Source organism: Apodemus sylvaticus, chromosome 9 (assembly GCF_947179515.1).
Source record: "Apodemus sylvaticus chromosome 9, mApoSyl1.1, whole genome shotgun sequence".
NCBI classification, from domain to species: domain Eukaryota; kingdom Metazoa; phylum Chordata; class Mammalia; order Rodentia; family Muridae; genus Apodemus; species Apodemus sylvaticus.
The window spans coordinates 79259824-79286352 of NC_067480.1; the positions used below are offsets into that span (position 1 = coordinate 79259824).

The 26529-nt window shown below is 45.0% G+C and overlaps 3 protein-coding genes across 5 annotated transcripts in view; all 3 read left to right on the forward strand.

Moving 5' to 3' along the window:
* The window catches only part of LOC127692177 (triggering receptor expressed on myeloid cells 1-like), a 78546-nt gene extending 53123 nt beyond the window's left edge, over positions 1–25423 (forward strand). Inside the window, exons 3-5 of one of the 2 annotated variants that reach the window (XM_052192272.1) lie at positions 19119–19134; positions 22119–22260; positions 24757–25423. In XM_052192272.1, the coding sequence (XP_052048232.1) occupies positions 19119–19134; positions 22119–22260; positions 24757–24859 (261 nt within the window). In that variant the 3' untranslated portion in view covers positions 24860–25423. The remainder of the gene's footprint in view (positions 1–19118; positions 19135–22118; positions 22261–24756) is intronic. The other variant, XM_052192271.1, reaches the window with a different exon arrangement.
* Positions 935–15805, forward strand: LOC127692175 (triggering receptor expressed on myeloid cells 1-like). Of its 2 annotated transcripts, XM_052192266.1 has the most exons (4): positions 935–1269; positions 1516–1842; positions 4779–4962; positions 11109–15805. In XM_052192266.1, the coding sequence occupies exons 1-4, from the start codon at positions 1212–1214 to the stop codon at positions 11209–11211; spliced, it is 672 nt and encodes a 223-aa protein (XP_052048226.1). In that variant the 5' UTR covers positions 935–1211; the 3' UTR covers positions 11212–15805. The 2 variants fall into 2 exon arrangements, with proteins under 2 accessions (XP_052048226.1, XP_052048227.1); XM_052192267.1 differs by lacking the exon at positions 4779–4962 and having other exon boundaries at positions 937–1269.
* LOC127692178 (CMRF35-like molecule 6) lies at positions 18250–19112 on the forward strand (the record flags this gene model as incomplete). Its single annotated transcript, XM_052192274.1, has 2 exons — positions 18250–18563; positions 18748–19112. Coding segments are annotated over exons 1-2 (423 nt in total), but the record flags the coding sequence as incomplete, so codon positions are not given.
* Positions 25424–26529: the final 1106 nt, after the last annotated feature.

Genomic DNA, 26529 nt, shown 5'->3' on the forward strand with positions numbered 1-26529 from the left:
CCAACAATGGTCAGCAGCAGCTGTGGATGGAAGTCCAAGGATCGAGCAGTTTCTCAGTCCCACGAGGCAAGCAGGCAAGGAAGAGTGAGTAAATCTTCCTTCTTCCAATATCCTTATATATCTCCAGCCACTGTATAGCCCAGATTAAAGGTTGTAGGTCTCCAGCAGAGGGTGTGGCCCAGATTAAAGGCATGTACACCCATGCCTTTAATCCCAAATGATCTTGAACTCAGAGATCTCCTTGTCTTAGCCACTACGCTTCAAGATCTCTATACCAAGATCCAAGTCAGAAACTTATATCTCTGAGCCTCCAAATTAGGATCATAGGTGAGCCTTCCAATTCTAGACTGTAGTTCATTCCAGATATAGTCAAATTGACAACCAGGAATAGCCACTACATAGGTTCAAATTCAGGATTCTCAATCTTGGTAGCAAGTATCCTTACCTGCTGAAACATCTTGCTGTCCCATGACAGCTATTTTTAAAATGTGTTTGATGAATACATCAAATTCTTACCAGTGAGTGTGGTATGTTGGGAATCTGGGTGTGTGTGGGGTAACACAGGGCTGGGGCTCCCCTTTCCCTTCACTCATTCCGAATTCTTCTTTCATGCCCAGCTTTTCCATCCCCCACCCTGACCCGGCTCCTGCCCACCCCCTTGCTCTTCTGATCCAGAAAATAAATGTCTTTCCTCTTGGCTCTCATGAACTCTCCTCCTCATGGGACAGGTGACCTGGTCAGAAGGATCTGAACCAAGGGCAAGCTTGGCATGGAGTTCTAGTCAGGTCTCCGAAGGGCTTCTGTCACCTGCCTTCAGTGGGTACATTTTGGGTGGAGAACAGAGACTTTAAGCCAAAGAGGAAGTGGGAGAATTGGCGGGGGAGGAGAAATGAGCATTCTCTTACTTCACCATCCTCTTGGCTCTCTCAGCCCTACTCAGCCCTGACCTTATTAGGAAGGGGATCACAGAGTCTCTGAGAGACTTTATCTAGTTCAGTGCAGGGACCGAGACTCAAGCCTGTGGCTGGAGGATCCACAGGACCACAAGGTCTTGCCAGGCTCCCTTTTGTCCACAGAGGTCTCTGCCTTCCTCAGCAGTTCCTGCAGGACTGGTTGTGGTAGCTCCTGAGTCCTGCCCAGGACTGCTCTCCTCTCTTCAGAGCACCCCTCCTTTCTTGCTCCCCATCCCAGCTCAGGAGGAGGACTGACTGATGGCCTGGGAGGCCACATACCTGCTCTCCCCAGTGGTGCTGCTGCTCCTGGCCTCAGGTGAGGAGAGGGGACAAGGACAGAGGGAAGGAACAAGGCTGAGGAGAGGGCAGGGGGCAGGAAGTGTACAAAATGGGGCTCTGTGCTTGGGAAGGCAGAATAAATGGGAGGGGGGGCTATGGCCAGCCACTGGCTGTAAGCAAATTCTGAGCATGGACACAAAGAGGGTCTCTCCCTGAGAAGGGAACCCATTTCCTCCTGCTGCTGCAGGGGACGTGCTCTCTGACATGAAGTGTTTCTTTCCAGGCTCCTGGGCACAGGACCCAGAGATACTTCAAACAGTGGAGGGCAAGACTGTTTCTATGACATGCTGGTATGATCCCAGCTACAGCTACAGTGAGAAGATCTGGTGTAAGAAAGTATCAGACACCATTTGTCAAGCCCCAGTGCACTGTGACAGCACAGGTGCCGAGAAGCTAAGATTCTCCATCCAGCAATCTCCTTGGTTCAGCTTCTTCACTGTCACCATGACTGAGCTCAAGATACAGGACTCAGGGACCTATTACTGTGGGCTCATTGGAAATTCTGGCAACAACATTATTCTCAGGACTCTCCGCCTGGTGGTGTCAGAAGGTGAGCTTCTCCCTTCTATGTGGCTCTCAGCCTTCGTGAGTCACAAGAATCCAGAGTTGGAGAGGACTGAAGTAACTGCTTCCTCTAGTAGAGAGGTTCTCAACTTATGGGTCAAGAGCCCTACAGGGGTCTCATATCAGATATTTACATTATGATTCATCATAGTAGCAAAATAATACTTACAGAATAGCAACAAAATAATTTTCTGATTAAGGGTCAGATCAGGATGAGGAACTGTATCAGTGTCAAAGCATTAAGGAAGGTGGAAAACCACTCCTCTACTAGCTGAAAACTGAGGCACAAAGAAACACCCCCTCTCCCAAGGCCATCAACTTGTTAAGTTTGGGGCCAACCCTAGGACCCAGGCCTGCTGGCCTCTGGGGAGAAACTGGTAAAAAACAGTTTCTCTGAAGACTTTTGCTGCTGTTGCCAACAGAAATCCTCCATTATAATTGTATGTGTGCGCATGCTCATGCTGTGGTGGACTGGCAAATGTTCTTTCAGGACTCGGTTCTCTCCTTCTACCATGTGGGCTGAATTTAGGTCATCAGGCTTGGCAGCAAGAGCCTTCGTCTGCTGAGCTATCCCAACTATTCCATTGGAAGAATCTTAAACTTCCCTCAAGCATTCACAGCCTTCCCTTCCTGACTATCCTTTGCCTGTAATTCCATCAGAACCCTCTCTAGGGACAGTGGGCTCCGGCACACAGAGACCCCAGAGCAGATGGAGGCAGTCACTGAGCAAGGTGACAGAGAGGAGTGAGAGAGAGAGTGAGGAAGGCTCAGGGGTCAGAGATGTGAGTCCTCATCCTGGATCCACCTTTAATGAGTGAGAACCTGTGAGTGTTGGGATGGCGGTCCTGGGACCTCCTCTGGTCCCCAGACCCCTTCATAGCTCATTCTGAAAACTGCAGAGGTGCCAGGCTCCTTGCATTTGTCTATGATGCTCAGAGCTTCAACAGAGCCCTCTCCATGCTGCCTAGACATTTGGTCAAGTGGGTACCTGAAGGTCAGTTCCATTCAAGCTTTGACCCTAGGTCCATTCCATGTAGGAGAGCCCTTAGGTATTATGGTGGTTGAATGAAAGTGGTCCCCATAGACTCCTACAGAATGTCACTGGTAGGAGGTGTGACCTTTTTGGAGGAAGTTTAAGTCACTGAAGGAGGACTTTGAGATTTCAGATGCTAGGTAGGTCCAGGGTGGCTCTCACTTCCTGCTGCCTTCCGATCCAGATGTACAACTCTCAGCTTTTTCTCCAGCACCATGTCTGCCTGTGATTCCCTCCATGATGATCCTGGACTAAATCTATGAACTGTAAGTCAGCCCCAGTTTTCTTTTGTAAGACTTGCCATAGTCATGATCTCTTCACAGCAATAGAATCCCTAAGAAAGGTGTCAACAGTGTGTGCCATGGTCAAGTGCAGTACAGGTAGGGCTGGGGAGACAGCTCAGATGGGGCAGAGCCTGCCAGGCACATGTGAGTTCTACCCTCAGCACTAACATTAAAAAGCCTGTAGTGGTGGCCTGCAGTCCTAGGGGCACACTGGCCAGGCAGCCTAGATGAATAAGTGAATTTCAAGAGAAAGGTGAGACACACTGACTCAAAAAGTAAGGTACCCTGAAGGATGACACCTGGGACTGATATCTAGACTCTACAGACATATACACCCTCACATGTGTGTATACACACTCACATGACAATTGTGGGCAGGCACACAAGGATCATTTACAGAGTTTGAGTTCCATGGACCACATTATATGTGAAAATAAAACAAGACACAAATCTATCTGAGCTCTGGGGAAAACCAATTCTTACATAGCTCAGTAATCCGTTCAGACATACAGAGTACAAGCTGTGGGTGTGTAGACAGAGTTAGGTCAGGTAAGGATGCATTGGAGGCCAGAGGTTCCAGCAGCCTGGCTTTCTCCCAGAATCCTCACAATCTTCATCTGAGGTCCATTGCAGGCCAGTCTAAGAGGGGGGTCCTTCATGGATTCCCCTTGGGTAGCACAGTTCAGTAAAAGGTGAACAGTAGACTTGGAAGATAGTGGGGTTCCATTTCCCAAATCTTCACTTGGAAGGTACATTTTAGGAAGACTCTTGAAATCTACCCTCCTCCTCCCACGATGTCATTGGTGACCTCCCATGTGCTTCTAAACTGTGCATCTCAGGCCTTGCTGAGGGCATCAACCACTTGAAGACCTTCTTTCAAATCCAGACCCTGCCTCAGTTGACCTGAAGTGACACTTGCTTATGAGAAACAAGCTCTAGGCTCACTTCTGTAGGGACCAAGTCACGTAAGAGTCCCCACCTTGAATTTCTGAATTCTCTAAGGAAGAGCTGGTCCCTTGCTGGGCTCAACATCCCCAGAGAGTAACAGTGGATTTGTCAGGGACCACAGAGTGGAAAGGAACAGGCCTCCCTTCCTAGAACCAGAAGAGTATGCTCTGAGCCCAAGACAGGGTTCATTCACAATATACCATTAAAGGACAACTTGAGGGTGATGTGACTTTGGGGAAGAGTGTCAGGGAGAGGATGGGGTAGTTAGAGAGTGAGGACCAGCATGTGAGAGATTTCCCACAACTCAAATGACCTGAGAATTCTTCCCCATGCCTCTGACCACCCTTCCTCCTTTTCTCCTCCTGTTACTTTTGTACTGCGTTTGACTCAGAATTTGGATTTTAGCAAAAGAAAACCGTGCTTCTTGGATGGCTGTGATCATTTCCTTCCTCAGCTCCATTTCTCTTCACTTATTCATCTGTCTATCTGTCCATCAGTCCATCCATCAATCCATCCATCCACCATCCCTCCATGTCTACATACAACAGACATTTGTCCCTCCCTCCATCTATCCCTCTATCCCTCTTCCATCTATCCAGCCATCCATCCACTATCTATCCACCCATTCATTCATCTACCTCCTGCATTTTCCTTCAGGGTCTTCAGATGTGTTCACTCCTGACATCATTCCTACTACAAGACTGCCTGAGCTTCCCACCCTTATTATCACAAAACACTCGCCCAGTCACACAACTTCGACCCGATCCCTACACAAGCCCACAGCTGTTGTTTCCTCTCCTGATCCTGGAGTCACCATCATAAATGGGACAGATGCTGCAAGGTATGATTTCTTGGCTCCTGGTATGGACACCCTCCATTTTTTGTCCTTCTGTTGAAAGGATGTGGAAATGAGTGTGTGGTGTGGGTGGAGCAGAATCAGATGTGAGTCACCTCTCAGTCTGTGTGGAAATATCCAGAGAGGAAGGAAGTGACTGGATGTGTAGGTAACTCCTGTCCTCCCCATCTTACTCTCCATGTTTTCCTGCACTTCAGACTAGGAGGAAAATGGAATTGGCATTTTTGATGAACACTATTAGTCCTGCCAACCCAGAAGCAGGACGGATTCTCATTTCAGGTACACTAGCTGTGTATGTAACACTGGGCAAGCCAGGGACCGCTGTGACCCAACATTCCCAGGGATACTGTTGGGATGCCAGAAGACCAGAGCTGGAGGAGGCTATCACCTGCATCCCCAGGAATTGTGCTATGACCATCTCTAGTATTGCTCACTCACTCTGTTTGACTTTACTTAACTTGTTTGTTTTGTTTGATTTTAATACTGGTGGGAGCACCTTCCCGCAGACTGCAGGAGCACCCTCCCATAGACTGAAGATGCACACTACCATAGACTGAAGAAGTACACTACCATAATCTGAAGGAATGCAAATTTAAGGAAATGGTGCTAAACTCAGAATTTCCTCTTTTTTCAGTTCTAGGGACCAAACTAGCCAGAGGCCCTGGTTTCAGGATATTGTAAAATAAGCTTTTTCAGGAGATTCTTAACCCATACTTACTTCTGTTTCCTTTCCATCTTTGGATTGAATGCCCAAGACAATAGGTTTAAAAGAGCACGTTGTCTCCAAGTTCTAGAAGTTCCAGTGCATGGCTTTTGGATCTGTGTTGAGACAGTGTACCATGGTGGCAGCATGTGACAAAGCCGTTCCCTCCATGGTCATGACCTTGAGAAAAGTGAAGAGGAAGGAGAGCAGGATATGGTTGCATTATTCCTCTAGTGATGGATTCATGGTGGATGGTGAATGGGATTGAACACATGCATGAATAACAATTTGTATGCATGGGTGACTGGATGGTGCATGATGACTAAATGGCAGGATGAGGGAAAGAGTGGATGGATGGATGATAGACACAGGAACAGAAGTAGAGAGATATATTGATGGTCACCACAAAGGCCTAAGCCTCTGACTGATCCCTGCCTTTAACCTCTCTGTCACCTCCTATCAGTGTCACTCATGTGACCAGCTGTGATGCAAACTGCAGCAGCAGGCCAAGTTAAGAACCACCACCTTAGCACACACATCCCTCCTTGTAGTTACTAACTACTAGTTAATAATGAATGCTGATATGTCTTTATATTTCTATATTCTTTGTTTACATTCCAAATGCTTTCCCGGTTCCCGGTTCCCCCCCTCCCCATATGTTCCATGCTGATACATCTTAAAATATGCTTTCATTTAAATGTGTCAATAGTGAAAAAGTTCTTACTGTTCCCATCAATCTAATCTGGCCCCGCCTATAGCCACACGGAGTGTCTTTAGTCATACTCGCGTTAGACAGGCACCAGTTCTAATTACACACAAAACACCATTTTCCGTGCTAATATCATCCTTCAGCAGGGCACGCATGCATACGTGTCTTTAATCCCACCACTTGGGGGTTAGGGGAAGAGGCAGGGACAAGATATTCAGGAGGATATCAGTTTGAGGCCAGCCTAGTGTGAGCTCCAGGACAGCCAGAGCTATATAGAGTTATACCATCTAAAATACATACATACATACATACATACATACATAATCATCCTTAAGCATTACTCCCTACTCCTCAGAATCATAATTTCAATAAATACACATGTTTCCATCAATTAGAAAAGCCATGAACCCTACTCTTAGCTGTTTTCATCTCAAAATCTTATGCTGTTGTTGCTGTTTTTCAAAACAGGACATTTTTGTGTAGTCTTGGCCGTCCAACTCATTCTGTAGACCAGGCTGGCCTTGAACTCACAGAGACCCACTTGCCTCTGCCACCACTGCCAGGCTGATTTTTAAAATCTTTTATCCCTACAAAATTTCTATGAGAGGATTTGAGCATTTATACAACTCTGCATACTAATACATACTCAAACTGTCTTCTAAATATTAGAATTTCCAGGCCTGGAGTGATAACTCAGTGGTGAAGAGCACTAGCTGTGCTTCCATAGAACCTGGGTTTGATTCCCAGCTCCCACATGGTAAATCACAATCATCTGTATTTCCGGTACCCACATCCTCTTCTGGCCTTCATGAGCAGACATTTCACCTTCACAGTGCACACATATATCAGGCAAGCAAGTATATACATAAATAAGAATAAGTAATATCTCAAAAACAATTAAAAAGATTGTGCAGATGATCCACAATGCCGAAATGCGGAGGGAGTACTGCAGGGTGGCCATCTTGGGTTGAGTATACTAAATCATTCTCTCTAGGGCTGAGTGTGCATCTCAGAGCATGAGCTAAGGATGCACAAGACTCTGGTTCTGTCTTCAGCACCAAGAAAAACATTCTTCTAATAAAACAGATGTGGTTGTTCATGACACTCACTTCTCTGTGAGTGTGGGCTTTGGTTCCAGGCTTGGAGGCAGACATAGCATCTCCCCCTCTTTGAGTTATTTGCTTGGTACCAGCTCAGGAGCCTGGCATGGAGTGGGTACTTATTCAGCCTTCATCTACTAAATAACATTTGCAATCTACTGAGAGTCAGCATTGATCTTTCTTTTCTTTGTAAAATATTTTTTTTATTGCTTGTGTCTCTGTGCATGCATGCGTGACTGTATGTGTGTGTGTGTGTGTGTGTGTGTGTGTGTGTGTGTGTGTGTGTGTGTGAATTGTATACCTGAGTTCAGGTGCCTGCATAGGCAGCAAGAGGCTTTGGATCCCATGGGGTTAGAGTTACAGGAAGCTGTGAACTGCTTAATGTGGCTGCTGGTAAATATAACTCAGGCCTGCTGGCAGAGCAGTATATGCTCTTAACCACTGAGCCATCTTTCCAGAACTTACTTTTTCTTCCTTGCCTTTATTTTCCAAGGCTTAAGGAAGCACCGTGCTCACATTCTGACTATCCGTGTACCTCTTCCACCTGCTAACTTTGTACAGTACGGCTATAGCATGGGAACATTAACTCACACTGATTATTGTTGGTCAGAGTCCAGGCAGGACAGCAGCAGTCATCCCAGCTGTCTATACGGAGCAATGTTGGAATTCAATAGGTTGTTCGCCCACGTGACAGAAGAGCAGAGCCCCTGCCCTGCTGATGGGCAGGCATTGCAGGGAGTCCCATCTTCCTGTGGCAGGGCCTCCCTCAAAGGTAGGGCGTGGGAAAGTAAACCCCACAAAAATGTTGAGGGAAGTAATCCTTGGCAGAGTCATTATGGCTGGACAGGGTAGGAAATCAATAAAGGGTAATAAACAAGGCCAGCTTCCTAGGTGTGCCATAGGCTGGGTCCTGCAAGGGAGTCTGAGTAACACCTGAACTTCCTTCTATCAGAGGCAGAAGGCCTGGGGCATATCTATTCCTGCATCCAGTCACTGGGTGAGGGAAGCCCTAAGCAGTACATGGGTACATGGAGTACCTCAGGGCCCCACAGTCTGTGCAAAGCCTGTGAAAGAGATAGGTGAAGAGCTGCTGTGAGGGGAAGGGCCCTGGAGCTCAGTGTGTGACAATAGCTCAGAGCTCCAGGAAACAAGGCACAGCACTGGCAGGTTAGACCTGGGAAGCAGTGAAGTTAGCAAAGGCCAGAAGCTGGTCCTTTCCAGCAGCAGGATCCTCTGGGGGCTGAGGCTGGCACCAGGAAAGGTAGTGTGGCAACCGCAAGATGAGAGATGGGAGTTGGCCTCCCTGTATTGGGTGCCTCTCCAGCACTGTCAGCTGCTCAACTTACCAAGTGGCCTTGGGGTTATTGTCACCCTGATAGGAGACAGTTTGGGAGGCTGAATTGGGTGTCAGCACATGGGGGCCATGTTACCCCAATCTATCACCATTTGCATGACTACATGTACTGCTTTCAAAATTATGGTTTTGATTTATTCTTTAATTGAGCTCAATTCTATTTCCTAGAGATTTTCTATGTTACCTCCCCCATATTGATCTATCTATCCTTCTATCTATCTCTCATATGTCAATCATTTCTATATCTCTACATTGCCATATCTATATTATATCTTGTAGCTTCTACTACCACACTTTAAGCTCTAAGAGGACACTACCAGCCACCAGCCTAGTTCCCTTGGATCAATGGATGAAAGACACAGACACACACAGACACACACACACACACACAACCATATACATAACACACACACATAAACACACACACACAAACACACACACACATACTTGTTCATTTTTACCTGCCTTACCACTCAGTTGCTGGGCAGTTCTAACCTCCCCCCTACCCCCAGTTAGCTTGCCCCTCCCTTTTCTTATTGCTCAACAGTCTAAATCTGACCTCTTCTTAGTTGTGTTTCTATCTCCTGTCTGACACCCCAGAACCAATCATGCAAACAACCAATGGCCACTCTAACAGAGTTCTCACATGGCTGATGGCTCTCTCTCCCTCCTGAAGCATGGTGAATTCCCTTTCCTCCTCCTGTATCTTTTACCCTGCCTTTAGGAACCTAGAAGTCCAGCCTTTTCTGCCCAGTCATTGGTTGTTGGCATCTTTATTAATCAATCAAGAACCATTTGGGGAATAGGACCTTCAGGTTCACAAGCAGGTTCCCAATCAAAGCATCAGAACCACTGCCTACACTCTATATACTATATATCTATACATCTATCTAATCTACATATCCACACCTCTACACTTCTACATTTCTATACATCTAATCATTAGCCATGGTTGGAAAAGAATTGTAGTCTGGACTCTGACCAACAGAACTTTACACTGCTCTATATAACTGCTCCATAGAGTTATTCACTAAGTCATCTTTGCTTTTCTTAGTAAGCAAGTCATGACAAAGCCATTCCAGTCTACTTACTTACTTAGACATGGTCTCATTCTGTGACCCATGGTGGCTGCAGATTTGTGAGCTTCTGGCCTCAGCCTACTCAGTGCTGAAATTATGGGCATTAGCCATGTGTGGCTTTGTTAGCCATTAAATTCGTATATGTACAGAGTATGAGGGCCTTGTGCTTACATATAAGCATGAGTCAAACCAGTGATTTTTTAATATGTATTGTTGTCTCTTCAAAGGAAGAGATGAAAAGTCTGTCTTCTGCCAAAAACCTGGGAATGGTGACCTCTGCCTTCATGACATTTGTGGTTACATCATACCTGCCCCACTACCTTCTCCCCAACGTTTTATCTCAGTCATTCTCCAGAGACCTTTATGTTGAGCATTGTTTCTCAGTTGATAAAACCCATATTAATGGAAGATGTCATTTGTATTTTGAAAAGAGTTTCAATATTATCATGTTATTTAAGCTTTGTTTTATACACAGAATTGAGTTAATTACAGTCAGGATAACTCTTTTTTCTAAATTGTGCTATAGTTCAGTATGCCTAAAATAAGCTGCTCAGGGTCAGACCCTAGCAGTTTCTACTAACACCAGCTACTGAATTTGGTGGATCCAGATTTCCTTCTTGCTTCAGGCAGATGGACACTCTGCTGGCCATGGAGTTTGCAGAGGTCTGTCCAACAATTAAGTCATTACTAGTACATGTGACCCTTGTCTGATTCATTACCACCTGTTTCTTTTGTCCCTGTGTCCTACCATGCTAAATCCATGTGTCCTCATCCCCTTCCCTGTCTGCCCAGGGACAGGAGGGCTCTCTCTCCTCTATGGGTCTCTTTCTTACATCTATTGCTCTCTACTTGGAGAATCATTTTGCTAAATTCATGACAAATCCAGAGTGGGCTTTTCAGTGAGCTTGGGTTCTTCATGGTATCTGGATGAGAAAAATGAGGCAAAAGGTACAGTGACCCCAGAAGAGGTTCAGAATGCTGACTACAGAAACCACATTCCCTAGACATGGGCCTCACTCATTCCACAGAGAAGGCCGAGATGCTGGGTTAGCCCTTCCTCTTTCATGCATCTCCCAGGGCTGAGCTCTGCGCTCTCCACTGCACAAATTTCTAATATGAGAAGAATTCACTGGACTCTGCAGCTTGGGTGGCCAATGCTCTGACCTTCAATCTTTTCTCTCTGCAGGAGCTCCATATCCAGTGTACTTGTTCCCTTGGTCTGTGGACTCCTCAGCAAGACCCTGGTCTTCACTGTCTTATTCATTGTCACACAGAGGTCATTTGGATGACAGATCTTGAAGCTACACAATAGTTACTTTCAGCCATGTCTGGCTCACAGGAGGAGCAGAGGTGGGGGCACTAAGCAGGAACTGTGACTTGCATTGAGGCTGTAATGGTGGGTGACATCTAAAGCTCAGGATGTCCTTAGCTGACCCTGCCCACTCTTTAGAGAGCTTTTGGGGCTGCTTGGCAGGAATTTCACATTGGGTCAGGACAAAAAAGTAAGCTCAGGGATGAATCTGATTTTGAGCTAGGACTCAGGAAATTGGCTCAAATTAAGAACATATAAAATAGCATATAAAGGAAGACCTATCAGAATTACACCAGACTTCTCACCAGAGACCATGAAAGCTAGAAGATCCTGGGCAGATCTCATGCAGAATCTAAGAGAACACAAAATGCCAGCCAAGACTACTATACCCAGAAAAACTCTCAATCACTATAGATGGAGAAACAAAGATATGCCATGACAAAACCAAATTTACACAACATCTTTCCACAAACCCAACCCTACAAAGGATAATAGGGGGAAAACACGAATACAAGGAGGGAAACTATACCCTGGAAAAAGCAAGATAGTAAGTAACCTTCTTTCATCAAACCCAAAAGAAGATAACCATTCAAATATGAAATTAACATCAAAATGACAGGAAGCAATAATCACTATTCATTAATATCTCTTAACATCAATGGACTCAATTCCCCAATAAAACACATAGACTAACAGACTGGATATGTAAACAGGATCCTACATTTTGCTGCATACAGGAAACACACCTCGATGTCAAAGACAAAAACCACCTTAGAGTAAAAGGCTGGAAGACAATTCTACAAGCAAATGGTCTCAGAAAACAAGCTGGAGTTGCCATTCTAATATCAGATAAAATTGACTTTCAACTTAAAGTCATCAAAAGAGACATGGAAGGACACTTCTTGCTGGTCAAAGGAAAAATCCACCAAGAAGAACTCTCAATCCTGAACATCTATGCTCTAAATGCAAGGGTACCCTCATACATAAAAGAAACTTTACTAAAGCTCAAAGCAAACATTGCATCTAACACAATAATTGTGGGCAACTTCAACACCCCACTCTCCTCAATGGACTGATCAGGAAAACAGAAACTAAACAGGGACACAGTGAAACTAATTGAAGCTTTGGACCGATTGGATTTAACAGACACATATAGAACATTTCATCTCAAAGCAAAAGAATATACCTTTTCCTCAGTACATCATACTACCTTCTCCAAAATCAATCATATAATTGGTCACAAGACAGACCTCAACAAATATAAGATGATCGAAATAATCCCATGCCTCCTCTCAGATCACTATGGAGTAAAAGTGGTCTAAAATAGCAACAAAATCAACAGAAAGCCCACATACACATGGAAACTGAACAATACTCTACTCAATGATACCTTGGTCAAAGAAGAAATAAAGAAAGAAATCAAAGACTTTTTAGAATTTAACGAAAATTAAGGCACAACATATTCAAATCTATGGGACACAATGAAAGCAGTGCTAAGAGGAAAACTCTTAACCCTGAGTGCCTCCAAAAAGAAATTGGAGAGAGCATACACTAGAAGCTTAAAGGCACAACTGAAAGCCCTGGAACAAAAAGAAGCAAATTCACCCAGGAGGAGTAGAAGACAGGAAATCATCAAGGGCTGATTCAATCAAGTAGAAACTAAGAGAACCATACAAAGAATCAACAAAACCAGGAGCTGGTTCTTTGAAAAAAATCAACAAGATAGATAAACCCTTAGCCAGACTAACCAAGGGGCACAGAGACAGTATCCAGATTAACAATATTAGAAATGAAAAGGGAGATATAACAACACAAACGGAACAAATTCAAAAAATCATCAGATCCTACTACAAAAGCCTATACTCAACACAACTGGAGAATCTGGAGGAAATGGACAATTTCTTAGACAGATACCAAATACCAAAATTATATCAGGGTCTAATAGATCATCTAACAGACTCATAACCCTAAAGAAATAGAAGGGGTCATAGAAAGCCTTCTAACCAAAAAAAGCACAGGACCAGATGGTTTTAGTGCAGAATTTTATCAGACCTTCAAAGAAGACTTAACACCAATACTCTTCAAACTATTCCACAAAATAGAAACAGAAGGCACACTACCCAACTCGTTCTACGAAGCCACAATTACGCTGATACCAAAACCACACAAAGATCCAACAAAGAAAGAGAACTTCAGGCCAATTTCCCTTATGAATATCGATGCAAAAATACTTAATAAAATTCTTGCCCACCGAATCCAAGAACACATCAAAATGGTCATCCACCATGATCCAGTAGGCTTCATCTCAGGGATGCAGGGATGGTTCAATATATGGAAATCCATCAATGCTATCCACTACATAAACAAACTCAAAGAAAAAAAACCACATGATCATTTCATTAGAGGCTGAAAAAGCATTTGACAAAATTCAGCATCCTTTCATGCTATAAGTCTTGGAAAGAACAGGAATTCAAGGCCCATATCTAAACATAGTAAAAGCAATATACAGCAAACCGGTAGCCAGCATCAAACTAAATGGAGAGAAACTTGAAGCAATCCCATGAAAGTCAGGGGCTAGACAAGGCTGCCCCCTCTCTCCATATCTTTTCAATATAGTTCTTGAACTCCTAGCTAGAGCAATTAGACAACATAAGAAGGTCAAAGGGATACAAATTGGAAAGGAAGAAGTCAAACTATCACTATTTGCAGATGATATGATAGTATTCTTAAGTGACCCAAAAAACTCTACTATAGAACTCCTACGGCTGATAAACGACTTCAGCAAAGTGGCTGGTTACAAAATCAACTCAAGCAAATCAATAGTCTTTCTATACTCAAAGGATAAGCAGACTGAGAAAGAAATTAGGGAAATGACAGCCTTCACAATAGCCACAAACAGCATAAAGTATCTAGGCGTGACTCTAACCAAACAAGTGAAAGACCTATACGACAAGAACTTCAGATATCTGAAGAAGGAAATTGAAGAAGACTTCAGAAAATGGAAAAATCTTCCATGCTCATGTATTTTCAGGATTAATATAATTAAAATGGCCATCTTGCCAAAAGCAATCTACAGATTCAACGCAATCCCCATCAAAATCCCAACTCAGTTCTTCAGAGAGTTAGAAAGAGCAATTCTCAAATTCATCTGGAATAACAAAAAAACCAGGATAGCTAAAACTATCCTCAACAGTAAAAGAATTTCTGGGGGAATCAGTATCCCAGACCTCAAACATTACTACAGAGCAATAGTGATAAAAACTGCATGGTATTGGTACAGGCAAGTGGATCGATGGAATAGGATTGAAGACCCAGAAATGAACCCACACACCTATGGTCACTTGATCTTTGACAAAGGAGCTGAAAACATCCAGTGGAAAAAAGATAGCCTTTTCAACAAATGGTGCTGGTTCAATTGGAGGTCAGCATGCAGAAGAATGCGAATTGATCCATCCTTATCTCCTTGTACTAAGCTCAACTCCAAGTGGATCAAGGACCTCCACATAAAACCCAACACACTGAAACTGATAGAAAAGAAACTGGGGAAGACACTTGAGGACATGGGGAAAAGTTCCTGAACAGAAAACCAATAGCTTAAGCTCTAAGATCAAGAATTGACAAATGGGACCTCATAAAATTACAAATTTTCTGCAAGGAAAGGACACTGTCAAAATGACAAAACAGCAACCAACAGATTGGGAAAGGATCTTCACCAACCCTAAATCCGACAGAAGGCTAATATCTAATATATAGAAAGAACTCAAGAAGTTAGACCCCAGAGAACCTAATAACCCTATTAAAACATGGGGTACAGAGCTAAACAAAGATTTCACATGAAGAACTTCATATGGCTAAGAAGCGCCTTAAGAAATGTTCAACATTGTTGATCAATGGGGAAATGCAAATCAAAATAACCCTGAGATTTCACGTCACACCAGTCAGAATGGCTAAGGTTAAAAACTCAGGACACAGCAGGTGTTGGCGAGAATGTGGAGAAAGAGGAATACTCCTCCACTGCTGGTGGGATTGCAAGATAGTACAACCACTTTGGAAATCAGTCTGGCGGTTCCTCAGAAATCTGGGCATGACACTTCCAGAGGATCCTGCTATACCTCTCCTGGGCATATACCCACAAGATTCCCTGGCATGCAATAAGGACACATGCTCCACTATGTTCATAGCAGCCTTATTTATAATAGCCAGAAGCTAGAAAGAACCCAGATGTCCCTCAATGGAGGAATGGATACAGAAAATGTGGTATATTTATACAATGGAATACTACTCAGCAATTAAAAACAGTGAATTCATGAAATTCTTAGGCAAATGGTTGGAACTGGAAAATATCATCCTAAGTGAGGTAACCTAGTCACAAAAGAATACACATGGAATGCAATCTCTGATAAGTGGATATTAATTAGCCCAGAAGCTCTGAATTCTCAAGACACTTGTTAGCATATCAAATGATACCCAAGAAGAGGGAAAGAGAGGGCCCTGGTTCTGAAAAGAGTTGATACAACATTGTAGGGGAGTACCAGGACAGTGAAATAGGGGAGGGGGTGATTGGGAAATAGGTGAAGGGAAGAGGGCTTACAAGACTGATGGGGAGGGGGGAACCAGGAAAGGGGAAAGCATTCAGAATGTAAACAAAGAATATAGAAAATAAATAATAAAATAAAAAAGAATATTTACATTTGAGCTAATGCAAATCTCAGAGCAGATTCAGCAGAAGAATGCACAGCAGTCCTTTCCTCTTGGTCATCCTGATTAGCTCCTAGAAAGGTGATACAAAATTTTGATTATTGCTTGTTCCCTGACCGTTTGTTTATTCTCTTCTCTGATCCTTGACACAGAACTGATCTTATTATTTGCAGTTACTTAGAGTGGTATAAAAGCAGACTGGGAAAAAATAAACCAGCTTCAGCCTCAGAACTGGCTGGAGTCATGCTACAGTGTTGTCTAATTGTCTTTTTTTTCTTTTCAATCCTTGTTCCCTCCCTGGAGAACCCAATTTCTGACTGAGCTTGGTCACCACTCTCCTCATTTTATCCATCATCTTGGGATGTTCTCTCCACCCTCCGAAGAGAGGAAACAATTCCCAGCACACTCTAGCCGTTCCCCCTAAACGGGTATGTTTGTCTGAAATGAAGACAGAGCCCAGCATTTCTCCTGTTTCCTTTTGTTGGAGTCATGAAGGTTACAGGTCGTCATGAATATCCCCACCCCTCATCCTTCCCTTGGATTGTTCAATTCTAGTTGAACAATCAGTCCAGACAAGAAGGCATTCAGCTAGCAGCAAAGCCTGACTCTCCATCTTTCTAGATCCAAGAACACAGAGCAAGGAAAATCAACACACAATTTGCCCCTAGATGAGCACAGTTTCAGATACCAAATGTCCCTGCCCACAGGAGGAACCAAATAACAAAACAGAGCTCCCACCATTACTGTCTTGCCGTTTATAGACAGAGAAGAGCCTTACCAGGCTTTCTCAGGGTCTGAAGCATCCTCCAGACCCCAGTGGTTTCAACTCTTAGCACTGTCTGCCAGTCAAATTTACCACATCAATTACTGAAGGCTATCAAAGCCTCCAGTTTATCAAACGCTTGCAAGCAAACCAAAAGATCAAACAAGCTTACAGATTCAGACAATTAGCATGACAAACAACGAGACAAACAGAAAACAAACCTGTACCTCCCATTCCTCTTCTCCAGCAGTTCTCAGAGGAGAATTTTCCCTGTCAATGCTCCGTTGTTAAAACCTAACAGTCTTAACTTACCGGAGACCCGTGAGTGAACCACACAGAGACAGAATCGCTGCAAAATGCATGAGGAACTTTATTAAAAATACTAGCATGCTAGGGTCACTCTGTATATGACGAATGAGTGACCCCCACCGTCCGCACCGAGAACATTTTATATAGACCCCAGGGCAGACTCCATTAGGCACAATGTGATTGGCAGAACAGTAGTATCCTTAAACAGATTGGTCCACTAGGGGATGGGGTAAATGGCCAATGGTCAGTACGGTCAGTCCTTTGGAATGCGTCCTCACCCTAAGGTTGGTCTCTCCCTCCCTTTTGTGGTCTGAGGAATGCAACCCAGCCCCTGACCCTTTTTAAGTTTCTGAGTTAACTCTTTCATTTACAGAATTTCAAATTTTATTTTTCTTTATTTGTTTATTGTGAGACAGGGCCTCATGTAGCCCTGACTGAACTTGCTATGTAGCCAAGAATGAACTTGACCTCCTCAACATCCTACCTCTGCCTCCCAAGTTCTAGGGTGATAGTTGGGCACTATCATGCCTGGTTTTGTCCTTACCTATCTGATAACTGTGAACGGCCTGTAACTATTGATATTTCATAGCTCATGGAATGACAGGTGGATTTACTTACTTTACATTTTTCCCTATGTGGAATTGAGCACACAACTGTTGGGAATTGGGGTCTCCCCTTCCAGCCTGTGGGTCATGGGGCTCAAACTCAGGTTCTCAGTCATAGTAGCAAGTGTCCTTACCTGCTAAAGCATCTTGCTGTCCTGTGACAGCTATTTTAATAATGTGTTTGATGAATACATCAAATTCTTATCATTGAGTGTAGTGCATTGGGAAGCTGGTTGTGTAGGAGTAACATGGGGCCTGGGGCTCCCCTTTCCCTTCCCTTATTCTGAATTCTTCCTTCATGCCCAGCTTTCCCATCTCCCACCCTGACCAGTCTCCTGCCCCCACCCCCTTGCTCTTCTGTTCCTGAGAATAATGTCCATCTCCTTTCCTCTCATGGCCTCTCCTCCACATGGGACAGGTGGGCTGTGGGAAGGGTCTGACCTGAGAGCAAGTTGGGCTTGGAGTTCTAGCCAGGTCTCCGAAGGGCCTCTAATTCTGTCACCCATTTTCAGTGGGAATACCTGGCTCGGGTGGAGAACAGACACTTTAAGCTGAAGAGGAAGTGGGGCGATGGGGGAGGGGGAGGAGAAATGAGCATTCTCTTACTTCACTTTCCTCTCAGACTTTCTCAGACCTCAGCCCTGACCTTATGAGGCAGGAGATCAGAGTCTCTGAGAGCCTTTACCTAGTTCAATGCAAGGGCCTAGACTCACAGCCTGTGACTGAAGGATCCACAGGACAAGTCCTTACCTCTTGTCCACAGAGGTCTCTGCCTTCCTCAGCAGTTCTGCAGGACTGACTGTGGTGGTTCTGAATCCTGCCCAGGACTGCTCTCCTCTCTTCAGAGCACCCCTCTTTTCTTGCTCCCCATCCCAGCTCAGGAAGAGGACTGACTGATGGCCTGGGAGGCCACATACCTGCTTAGCTCAGTGCTGCTGCTGCCCCTGGCCTCAGGTAAGGAGAGAGGACAAGGACAGAGGGAGGAGCCAGGCAAAGGAGAAGGCAAAGTGGGGGGAGGCCCGCGGTGTGCACAATGGGGCTCTGAGCTTGGGAAAGCAGAATACATGGGGGCTGTGGCCAGCTGCTAGGTGTAAGCAAATTCTGAGCATGGACACAAAGAGGGTCTCTCTCTGAATAGGGAACCCATTTCCTACTGCTGCAGGGAACGGGCTGTCTCCCATGAACTATGTCTCCCCACTCTACTGGGCAAATGGCCCAGAGATGTTTCGAACACTGGAGGGCAAGACTGTTTCTGTGGAATGCTCGTATGATCCCAGATACAACTCCAGTGGGAAGATATGGTGTAAGAGAAAATCAGAAGGCATTTGTCAATCCCCAGTGTGGAGTGACAGCACAGGTGCCAAGAAGCTAAGATTCTCCATCCAGCACTCTTCTGGGTTCAACTCCTTCACTGTCACCATGACTGAGCTCAAGATGAGTGACTCTGGCACCTACCACTGTGGGATCCTTGGAAATTCTGGCAACTTCACTAGTCTAAGAAGTATCCACCTGGTGGTGTCAAAAGGTGAGCTTCCCCCTTCTATGTGGCTCTCAGCCTTCCTGAGTCTCAAGGCTCCAGAGTTGAAGAGGACTCAAGTAACTGCTTCCTCTAGTAGAGAGGTTCTCAACCTGTGGGTCAAAAGCCCTACAGGGGTCTCATATCAGATATTTACATTATGATTCATCATAGCAGAAAATTACAATTATGAAGTAGCAATGAACTATCTTTATCACTGAGGGTCACAACAACAAGAAGAACTGTATTAAAGGTCCACAGCATTAGGAAGTTTGAGAACACCTGCTCTAGTAGCTGGAAACTGAGGCACAAAGAAAGATGCCCTCCCCCAAGGCCATCAGCTTGTTAAGTTTGGGGCTAACTCAAGGATCCAGATTTGCTCGCCTCTGGGGAGAAAATGGTAAGAACCAGTATCTTGTAACACTTTTGCTGCTGTTGCCAACAGAAATCCTCCATTATAATTGTATGTGTGCGCATGCTCATGCTATGGTGGACTGGCAAATGTTCTTTCAGGACTCGGTTCTCTCCTTCTACCATGTGGGCTGAATTTAGGTCATCAGGCTTGGCAGCAAGAGCCTTCGTCTGCTGAGCTATCCCACTGATACCATTGGAAGAATCTTAAAGTTCCCTCAAGCATTCACAGCCTTCCCTTCCTGACTGTCCCTTACCTGTAAGTCCATCAGAACCCTCTCCAGGGACAGTGGGCTCCAGCACACAGAGACCCCAGAGCAGATGGAGGCAGTCACTGAGCAAGGTGACAGAGGAGTCAAAGAGACAGTGAGGAAGGCTCAGGGGTGAGAGATGTGAGTCCTCATCCTGGATCTGCCTTTAATGAGTGAGAACCTGCGAGTGTTGGGATGGCGGTCCTGGGACCTCCTCTGGTCCCCAGACCCATTCATAGCTCATTCTGAAAACTGCAGAGGTGCCAAGCTCCTTGCATTTGTCTATGATGCTCAGAGCTTCAACAGAGCCCTCTCCATGCTGCCTAGACATTTGGTCAAGTGGGTACCTTAAGGTCAGTCCCATCCAAGCATTGACCCAGCTCCATTCCATGTAGGAGAGCCCTTAGGTATTATGGTGGTTTGAATGAAAGTGGTCCCCATAGGCTCCTACAGAATGGCGCTGGTAGGAGGTGTGACCTTTTTGGAGGAAGTTTAAGTCACTGAAGGAGGACTTTGAGATTTCAGATGCTAGGTAGGTCCAGGGTGGCTCTCACTTCCTGCTGCCTTCTGATCCAGATGTACAACCCTCAGCTTTTTCTCCAGCACCATGTCTGCCTGCATGCCCCTGTGATTCCCTCCATGATGATCCTGGACTAAACCACTGAAGTATAAGCCAGCCCCAGTTAATTCTTTTCCTTTGTAAGAGTTGCCATGGTCATGGTCTCTTCACAGCAATAAAAGCCCTGAGACAGGTGTCAAAAGTGTGTGGCATGGTCAAGTGCAGTACAGGTAGAGCTGGGGAGACAGCTCGGATGGGGCAGAACCTGCCAAGCACATGTGAATTCTACCCTCAGCAGTAACATTAAAAAGCCTGTGGTGGTGGCCTACACTAATAATAGCTCCTAGGGGCACACTGGCCAGCCAGCCTAGCTGAATCAGTGAATTTCAAGACAAAGGTGAGACACACTGCCTCAAAAAGTAAGGTACCCTGAGGGATGACACCTGATGTTGATATCTAGCCTCTACAGACATATACACTTTTACACGTGTGTATTCACACTCACACGACAATTTGGGGGCAGGCACACAGGGATCATTTACAGAGGAACTCATTACATTTGAGTTCCATGGACCACACATGTGAAAATAAAACAAGACACAAATCTATCTGAGTTCTGAGGAAAACCAATGCTTACATAGCTCAGTAATCCCTTCAGGCATACAGAGTACAAGCTGTGGGTGTTAGGTCAGGTAAGGATGCATTGGAGGCCAGGGGTTCTAGCAGCCTGTCTTTCTCCCAGAACCTTCATAATCTTCATCTGAGGTCCATTGCAGGCCAGTAGTAAGAGGGGGGTCCTATACATGGATTCCCCTTGGGTAGCACAGTTCAGTAAAAGCTGAACAGTAGACTTGGAAGATAGTGGGGTTCTATTTCCCAAATCTCCACTTAGAAGTTACATTCCTAGGAAGCCTCTTGAAATCTACCCTCCTCCTCCCACGATGCCATTGGTGACCCTCCCATGGGCTTCCAAACTGTGCATCTCAGGCCTTGCTGAGGGCATGAACCACTTGAAGACCTTATTTCAAATCCAGACCCCGCCTCAGTAGACATGAAGTGACACTTGCTTATGAGGAACAAGTCTCTAGGTTCACTTCTATAGGGACCAATGCACTTACATTACCCTCTATAAATTTCTGAATTCTCTAAGGAAAAGCTGGTCCATTTATGGGCTGGACATGCCCAGAGGGTAACAGTGGATGTGCCATGGCCACAGAGAGGAAAGAAACAGGCCTCCCTTCCTAGAACCAGAAGAGTCTGTTCTAAGCCCACGGCAAGGCTCAGTCACAATATACCATTAAAGACAACTTGAGGGTGATGTGACTTAAACAGGTAGTGGGAACGGTGTCAGGGAGAGGATGGGGCAGATTAGAGTGTGAGAAGCAGAAGGTGAGAGAATTCCCACAGCTCACGACCCAAGAACTCTTTCCCCATGCCTCTTACCACCCTTCCTCCTTTTCTCCTCCTGTTACTTTTGTACTGCCTCTGACTCAGAATTTGGGCTTTAGCAAAAGAAAGCTTTGCTTCTTCGATGGCTGTGTTCATTTCCTTCCTCAGCTCTGTTTCTCTTCACTTACACATCTGTCTATCTGTCCATCAGTCCATCCATCCCTTCATCCCTTCATCTCTACATACAACAGACAGACAGACATTGGTCCCTCCCTCCATCTATCCATCCATCCATGCACTATCTATCCATTCATCTGTATATCTCCTGCGTTTTCTTGCAGGTTCTTCAAATATGTCCACTCATCATATCTTTCCTACTACAGGGCTCTCTGACCTTCCCATCCTTACTACCACAAAACACTCATCCAGTCACACAACTATGACCAGATCCCTACCCAAGCCCACGGCTGGTCTTTCCTCTCCTGATCCTGGAGTGTCCATCATAAATGGGACAGATGCTGCGAGGTATGTTTTCTTGGCTCCTGGTATGGACACCCTCCATTTCTTTGTCCTTCTGTTGAAAGGATGTGGAAATGAGTGTGGGGGGGGGGTGGAGCAGACTCAGATGTGAGTCACCTCTCAGTCTGTGTGGAAATATCCAGAGAGGGAGGAAGTGACTGGATGTGTAGGTGACTCCTGTCCTCCCCATCTCACTCTCCATGTTTTCCTGCACCTCAGAGTAGGAGGAAGATGGAAATGGCATTTTTGATGAACACTATTAGTCCTGCCAACCCAGAAGCAGGATGTATTCTCATGTCAGATAGACTAGCTGTGTATGTAACATTGGGCAAGCCAGGGACCCCGGTGACCCAACAGTTCCCAAGGATACTGTTGGGATATCAGAAGACCAGAGCTGGAGGAGGCTATCACCTGCCTCCCCAGGAATTGTACTATGGCCATCTCTAGTATTGCTCATTCAGTCTGTTTGACTTTACTTAACTTGTTTGTTTTCTTTGATTTTAATACTAGTGGGAGCACCCACATGCAGACTGCAGGAGCACCCTCCTATACACTGAAGGAGCATACTTCCATATACTAAAGGAATGCCATTTCTTCCTTTTGCAGTGCTAGGGACTGATCAGAACCTATATATACTATATATCTATACATCTATCTAATCTATATCTCTATATCTATATAGCCTATATATCTATACCTCTACACTTCTACATTTCTTTTTTGTTTACACCAGATTTCTCACCAAAGACTATGAAAGCCAGAAGAGCCTAGACAGACCCTAAGGGAACACAAATGCCGACCCAAACTGCTATATCCAGCAAATCTGTCAATTACCATAAATGGAGAAACCAAGGTTTTTCATGACAAAAACAAATTTACACAGTATCTTTCCACAAATCCAGCCCTTCTAAGGATAATGAATGGAAAACACCAACAAAGGGAGGGAAACTACACACAAGAAAAAGCAAGAAAGTAATCTCCTTTCACCAAACCAAAAGAAGGTAACCACACAAACATAAAAATTACATTAAAAACAGCAGGAGCAATAATCATTATTCCTTAACATATCTTAACATCAATGGACTCAATTCCCCAATAAAAAAACATAGACCAACGGACTGGATTCGTAAACAAGACCCAACATTTTGCTGCATACAGGAAACGCATCTCAATGTCAAAGACACACACTACCTAAGAGTAAAAGGCTGGAAAACAGTTCTCCAAGCAAATGGTCACTTCTACATTTCTCTACATCTAATCATTAGCCATGGTTGGAGAAGAATTGTAGTCTGGACTCAGACCAACATAACTTTACACTGCCCTGTATAACTGTGCCATAGAGTTATTCACTAAGCCATCTTTGCTTTAGTTAGTAAGCAAGTCATGACCAATCCATTCCATTCTACTTACATATTTACACACAGTCTCATTCTGGGGTCCATGCTGGCTGCAGATTTGTGATCTTCTGGCCTAAACCTACCCAATGGTAGAATTATTGGAATAAGCCATGTCTGGCTTTATTAGCTATTACATATTCTTATGAGAGTATGAGGGCCTTGTGCTTACATATAAGAATGAGGGGAACCAGTATTCTTTAATATGTATTGTTGTCTCTTCAAAGGAAGAGACGAAAAGCCTGTCTTCTGCCAGAAACCTGAGATCTTCATCTTGAGCAGTGTTTCTCAGTCAATAAAACCTATCTTTATGGAAGATGTTATTTGTATTTTGAAAAGAGTTTCAATGTTATCATCTTACTTAAGCTTTGTTTCATACACAGATTGAATTAATTACCAGCAGGAAATGCTTTTTCCTAAATTGTGCTATAGTTCAGTATACCTAAAATAAGCTGCTCAGGGTCAGACCCTAGCAGTGTCTACTAACACCAGCTACTGAATTTGGTGGATCCAGATTTCCTTCTTGCCGCATGCAGATGGACACTGCTGGCCATGGAATTTGCAGAGATCCCCCCACCAAGTATATGTCATTAATCCTCCATGTGGCCTCTCTGTGATTCATTGTCACCTGTTATTTTTGTCCCTGTATGTCAGACAGAGTCTGTGTGTCCTCATCTGCCAAGGGTCAGGCAGGGCTTTCTCTCTCTCTCCTCTGTGGGTCTCTTTCTTACATCTATTGCTCTCTACCTGGAACTTTTTGCTAAACATTTTGAGAAACATTTTGCTAAATACATGACAAATCTAAAGTGGGATTTTCAGTGAGCTTGGGTACTTCATGGTTTCTGGATGGGAAAATGAGGGTTAAAGTGCAGCAACTGTCCCCAGAAGAAGGTCAGAATGCTCACCACAGAGACCACATTCCCTAGACATGGGCCTAACTCATTCCACAGAGAAGGCCGAGATGCTGGGCTAGCCCTTCCTCCTTTATGCATCTCCCAGACCTGGGCTCTATGCTCTCTAGTGCACAAATTTTTAATGTGGGGGGAATTCACTGGATTCTGCAGCATGGGTGGCCAATGCTCTGACATTCAATCTTTTCTCTCTGCAGGAGCTCCATATCCAGTGTACTTGTTCCTGTGGTCTGTGGACTCCTCAGCAAGACCCTGGTCTTCACTGTCTTATTCATTGTCACACAGAGGTCATTTGGATGACTGATCTTGAAGCTACACAATAGTGACCTTCAGCCATGTCTGGCTCACAGGAGGAGCAGAGGTGGGGGGTGGGGCGCTAAGCAGGAACTGTGACTTGCATTGAGGCTGTAATGGTGGGTGACATCTAAAGCTCAGGATGTCCTTAGCTGGCCCTGCCCACTCTTTGGAGAGCTTTTGGGGATGCTTCTAGAAAGTTGGCAGGATTTGACATGGGGTCATGACAAAAAAAAGTAAGTTCAGGCAGGAATCTGACTTTGAGCTAGGGCTCAGGAAATAGGCTCAGATTAAGAACATTCACATTTGAGTTAATGCAAATCTCAGAGCAGGTTCAGCTGAGGAACTTCAGCAGTCCTTTGGTCTTGGTCATCCTGATTAGCCCCTAGAAAAGCGTTTACAGGATTTTGTTTATTGCCTTGCTTGTTCCCTGACTATTTGTGTTTATTCTCTTGTCTGTTCCTTGACCCAGAACTGATCTTATTATTTACAGGTGCTTAAAGTGCTATAAAAGCAAACTGGGAAAAAATAAACCTGCTTCAGCCTCAGACTGGCTGGAGTCATGCTACAGTGTTGTCTAATTGTCTTTTTCTTTTCAATCCTCGCTCCCTCCCTGGAGAACCCATTGACTGACTGAGCTTGGTCACCACTCTGCTCCTTTTATCCATCATCTTAGGGATGTGCTGTCCACCCTCAGAAGAGAGGAAACACTTCCCAGCACACCCTGGCCATTCCCCCTAAACAGGGAGGCTTGTCTGAAATAAACACAGAGCCCAGCATTTCTCCTGTTTCCTTTTGTTGGAGTCATGAAGGTTACAGGTCACCACAGATATCCCCACCCCTCATCCTTCCCTTGGATGGTTCAGTCCTAGTTATCTGGGCCGTGCCCTGCTCATAAAGTATCCTGCCCTCCTGCCGCTGGGGCCTTCCTCTCTGATAGTCAAACACTCAGATTCCTGCCTTCATCTGTGGTCCTCTGAACACTCCCAACCATGGACCAAAAGACAAGATCCCACCTTGACAATAATGCAACTGGGAGAGAGAAATGGAGTTAAGCTGGATGCTGTTGCCTGGGAAACACATGGAGGAGTCTGGCATCTGTAGGATTGGATCAGTGCATGGCACCCACATGCTGTGTGAGTTTTATTATTGACTTCTCAGTGCATGAGGGTCAAGGTATCCATGACCAGAGTGAGGCCACAGGAGCAGCAGGCCATCATCTCCTGGCAGGAATGAAATGTAGAGAGTCCCTTTGCTCCAGGGCTCCAGGGGCAGAAAGATGGAGAGCCAGGTTCCGCTGCTAGCTGAATGTCTTCTTACCTGGACTGAGACAGGGGCCAGCATGGCAGGGGGACAGGATCCTATCTAAGACTGCCCTGTGTGCCTCTACCTCCCACTTACCTCCCTTTACCTCTCAGTCTCAGCCCGAGTACCCTATGGCTTCAGTGCTTTCTCTGGGACACATTGGCATTTTCTTGTTTCTACCTCTTTGGCCTCTACAGAAAAAGTGACCCCGTGGGTGGGAAAAGGATGGTGGCTTCAACAGTGGCTGGAACCAACTTCATTCCAAGGTTCCCAAGAGCAAACATATCACCACAGTGTATCCAGCTCACTTGGTGTCACCCAGAAGGCTGAGCAGAGGCTGAACCACTCATCTCAGATCAGGAAAGCACATT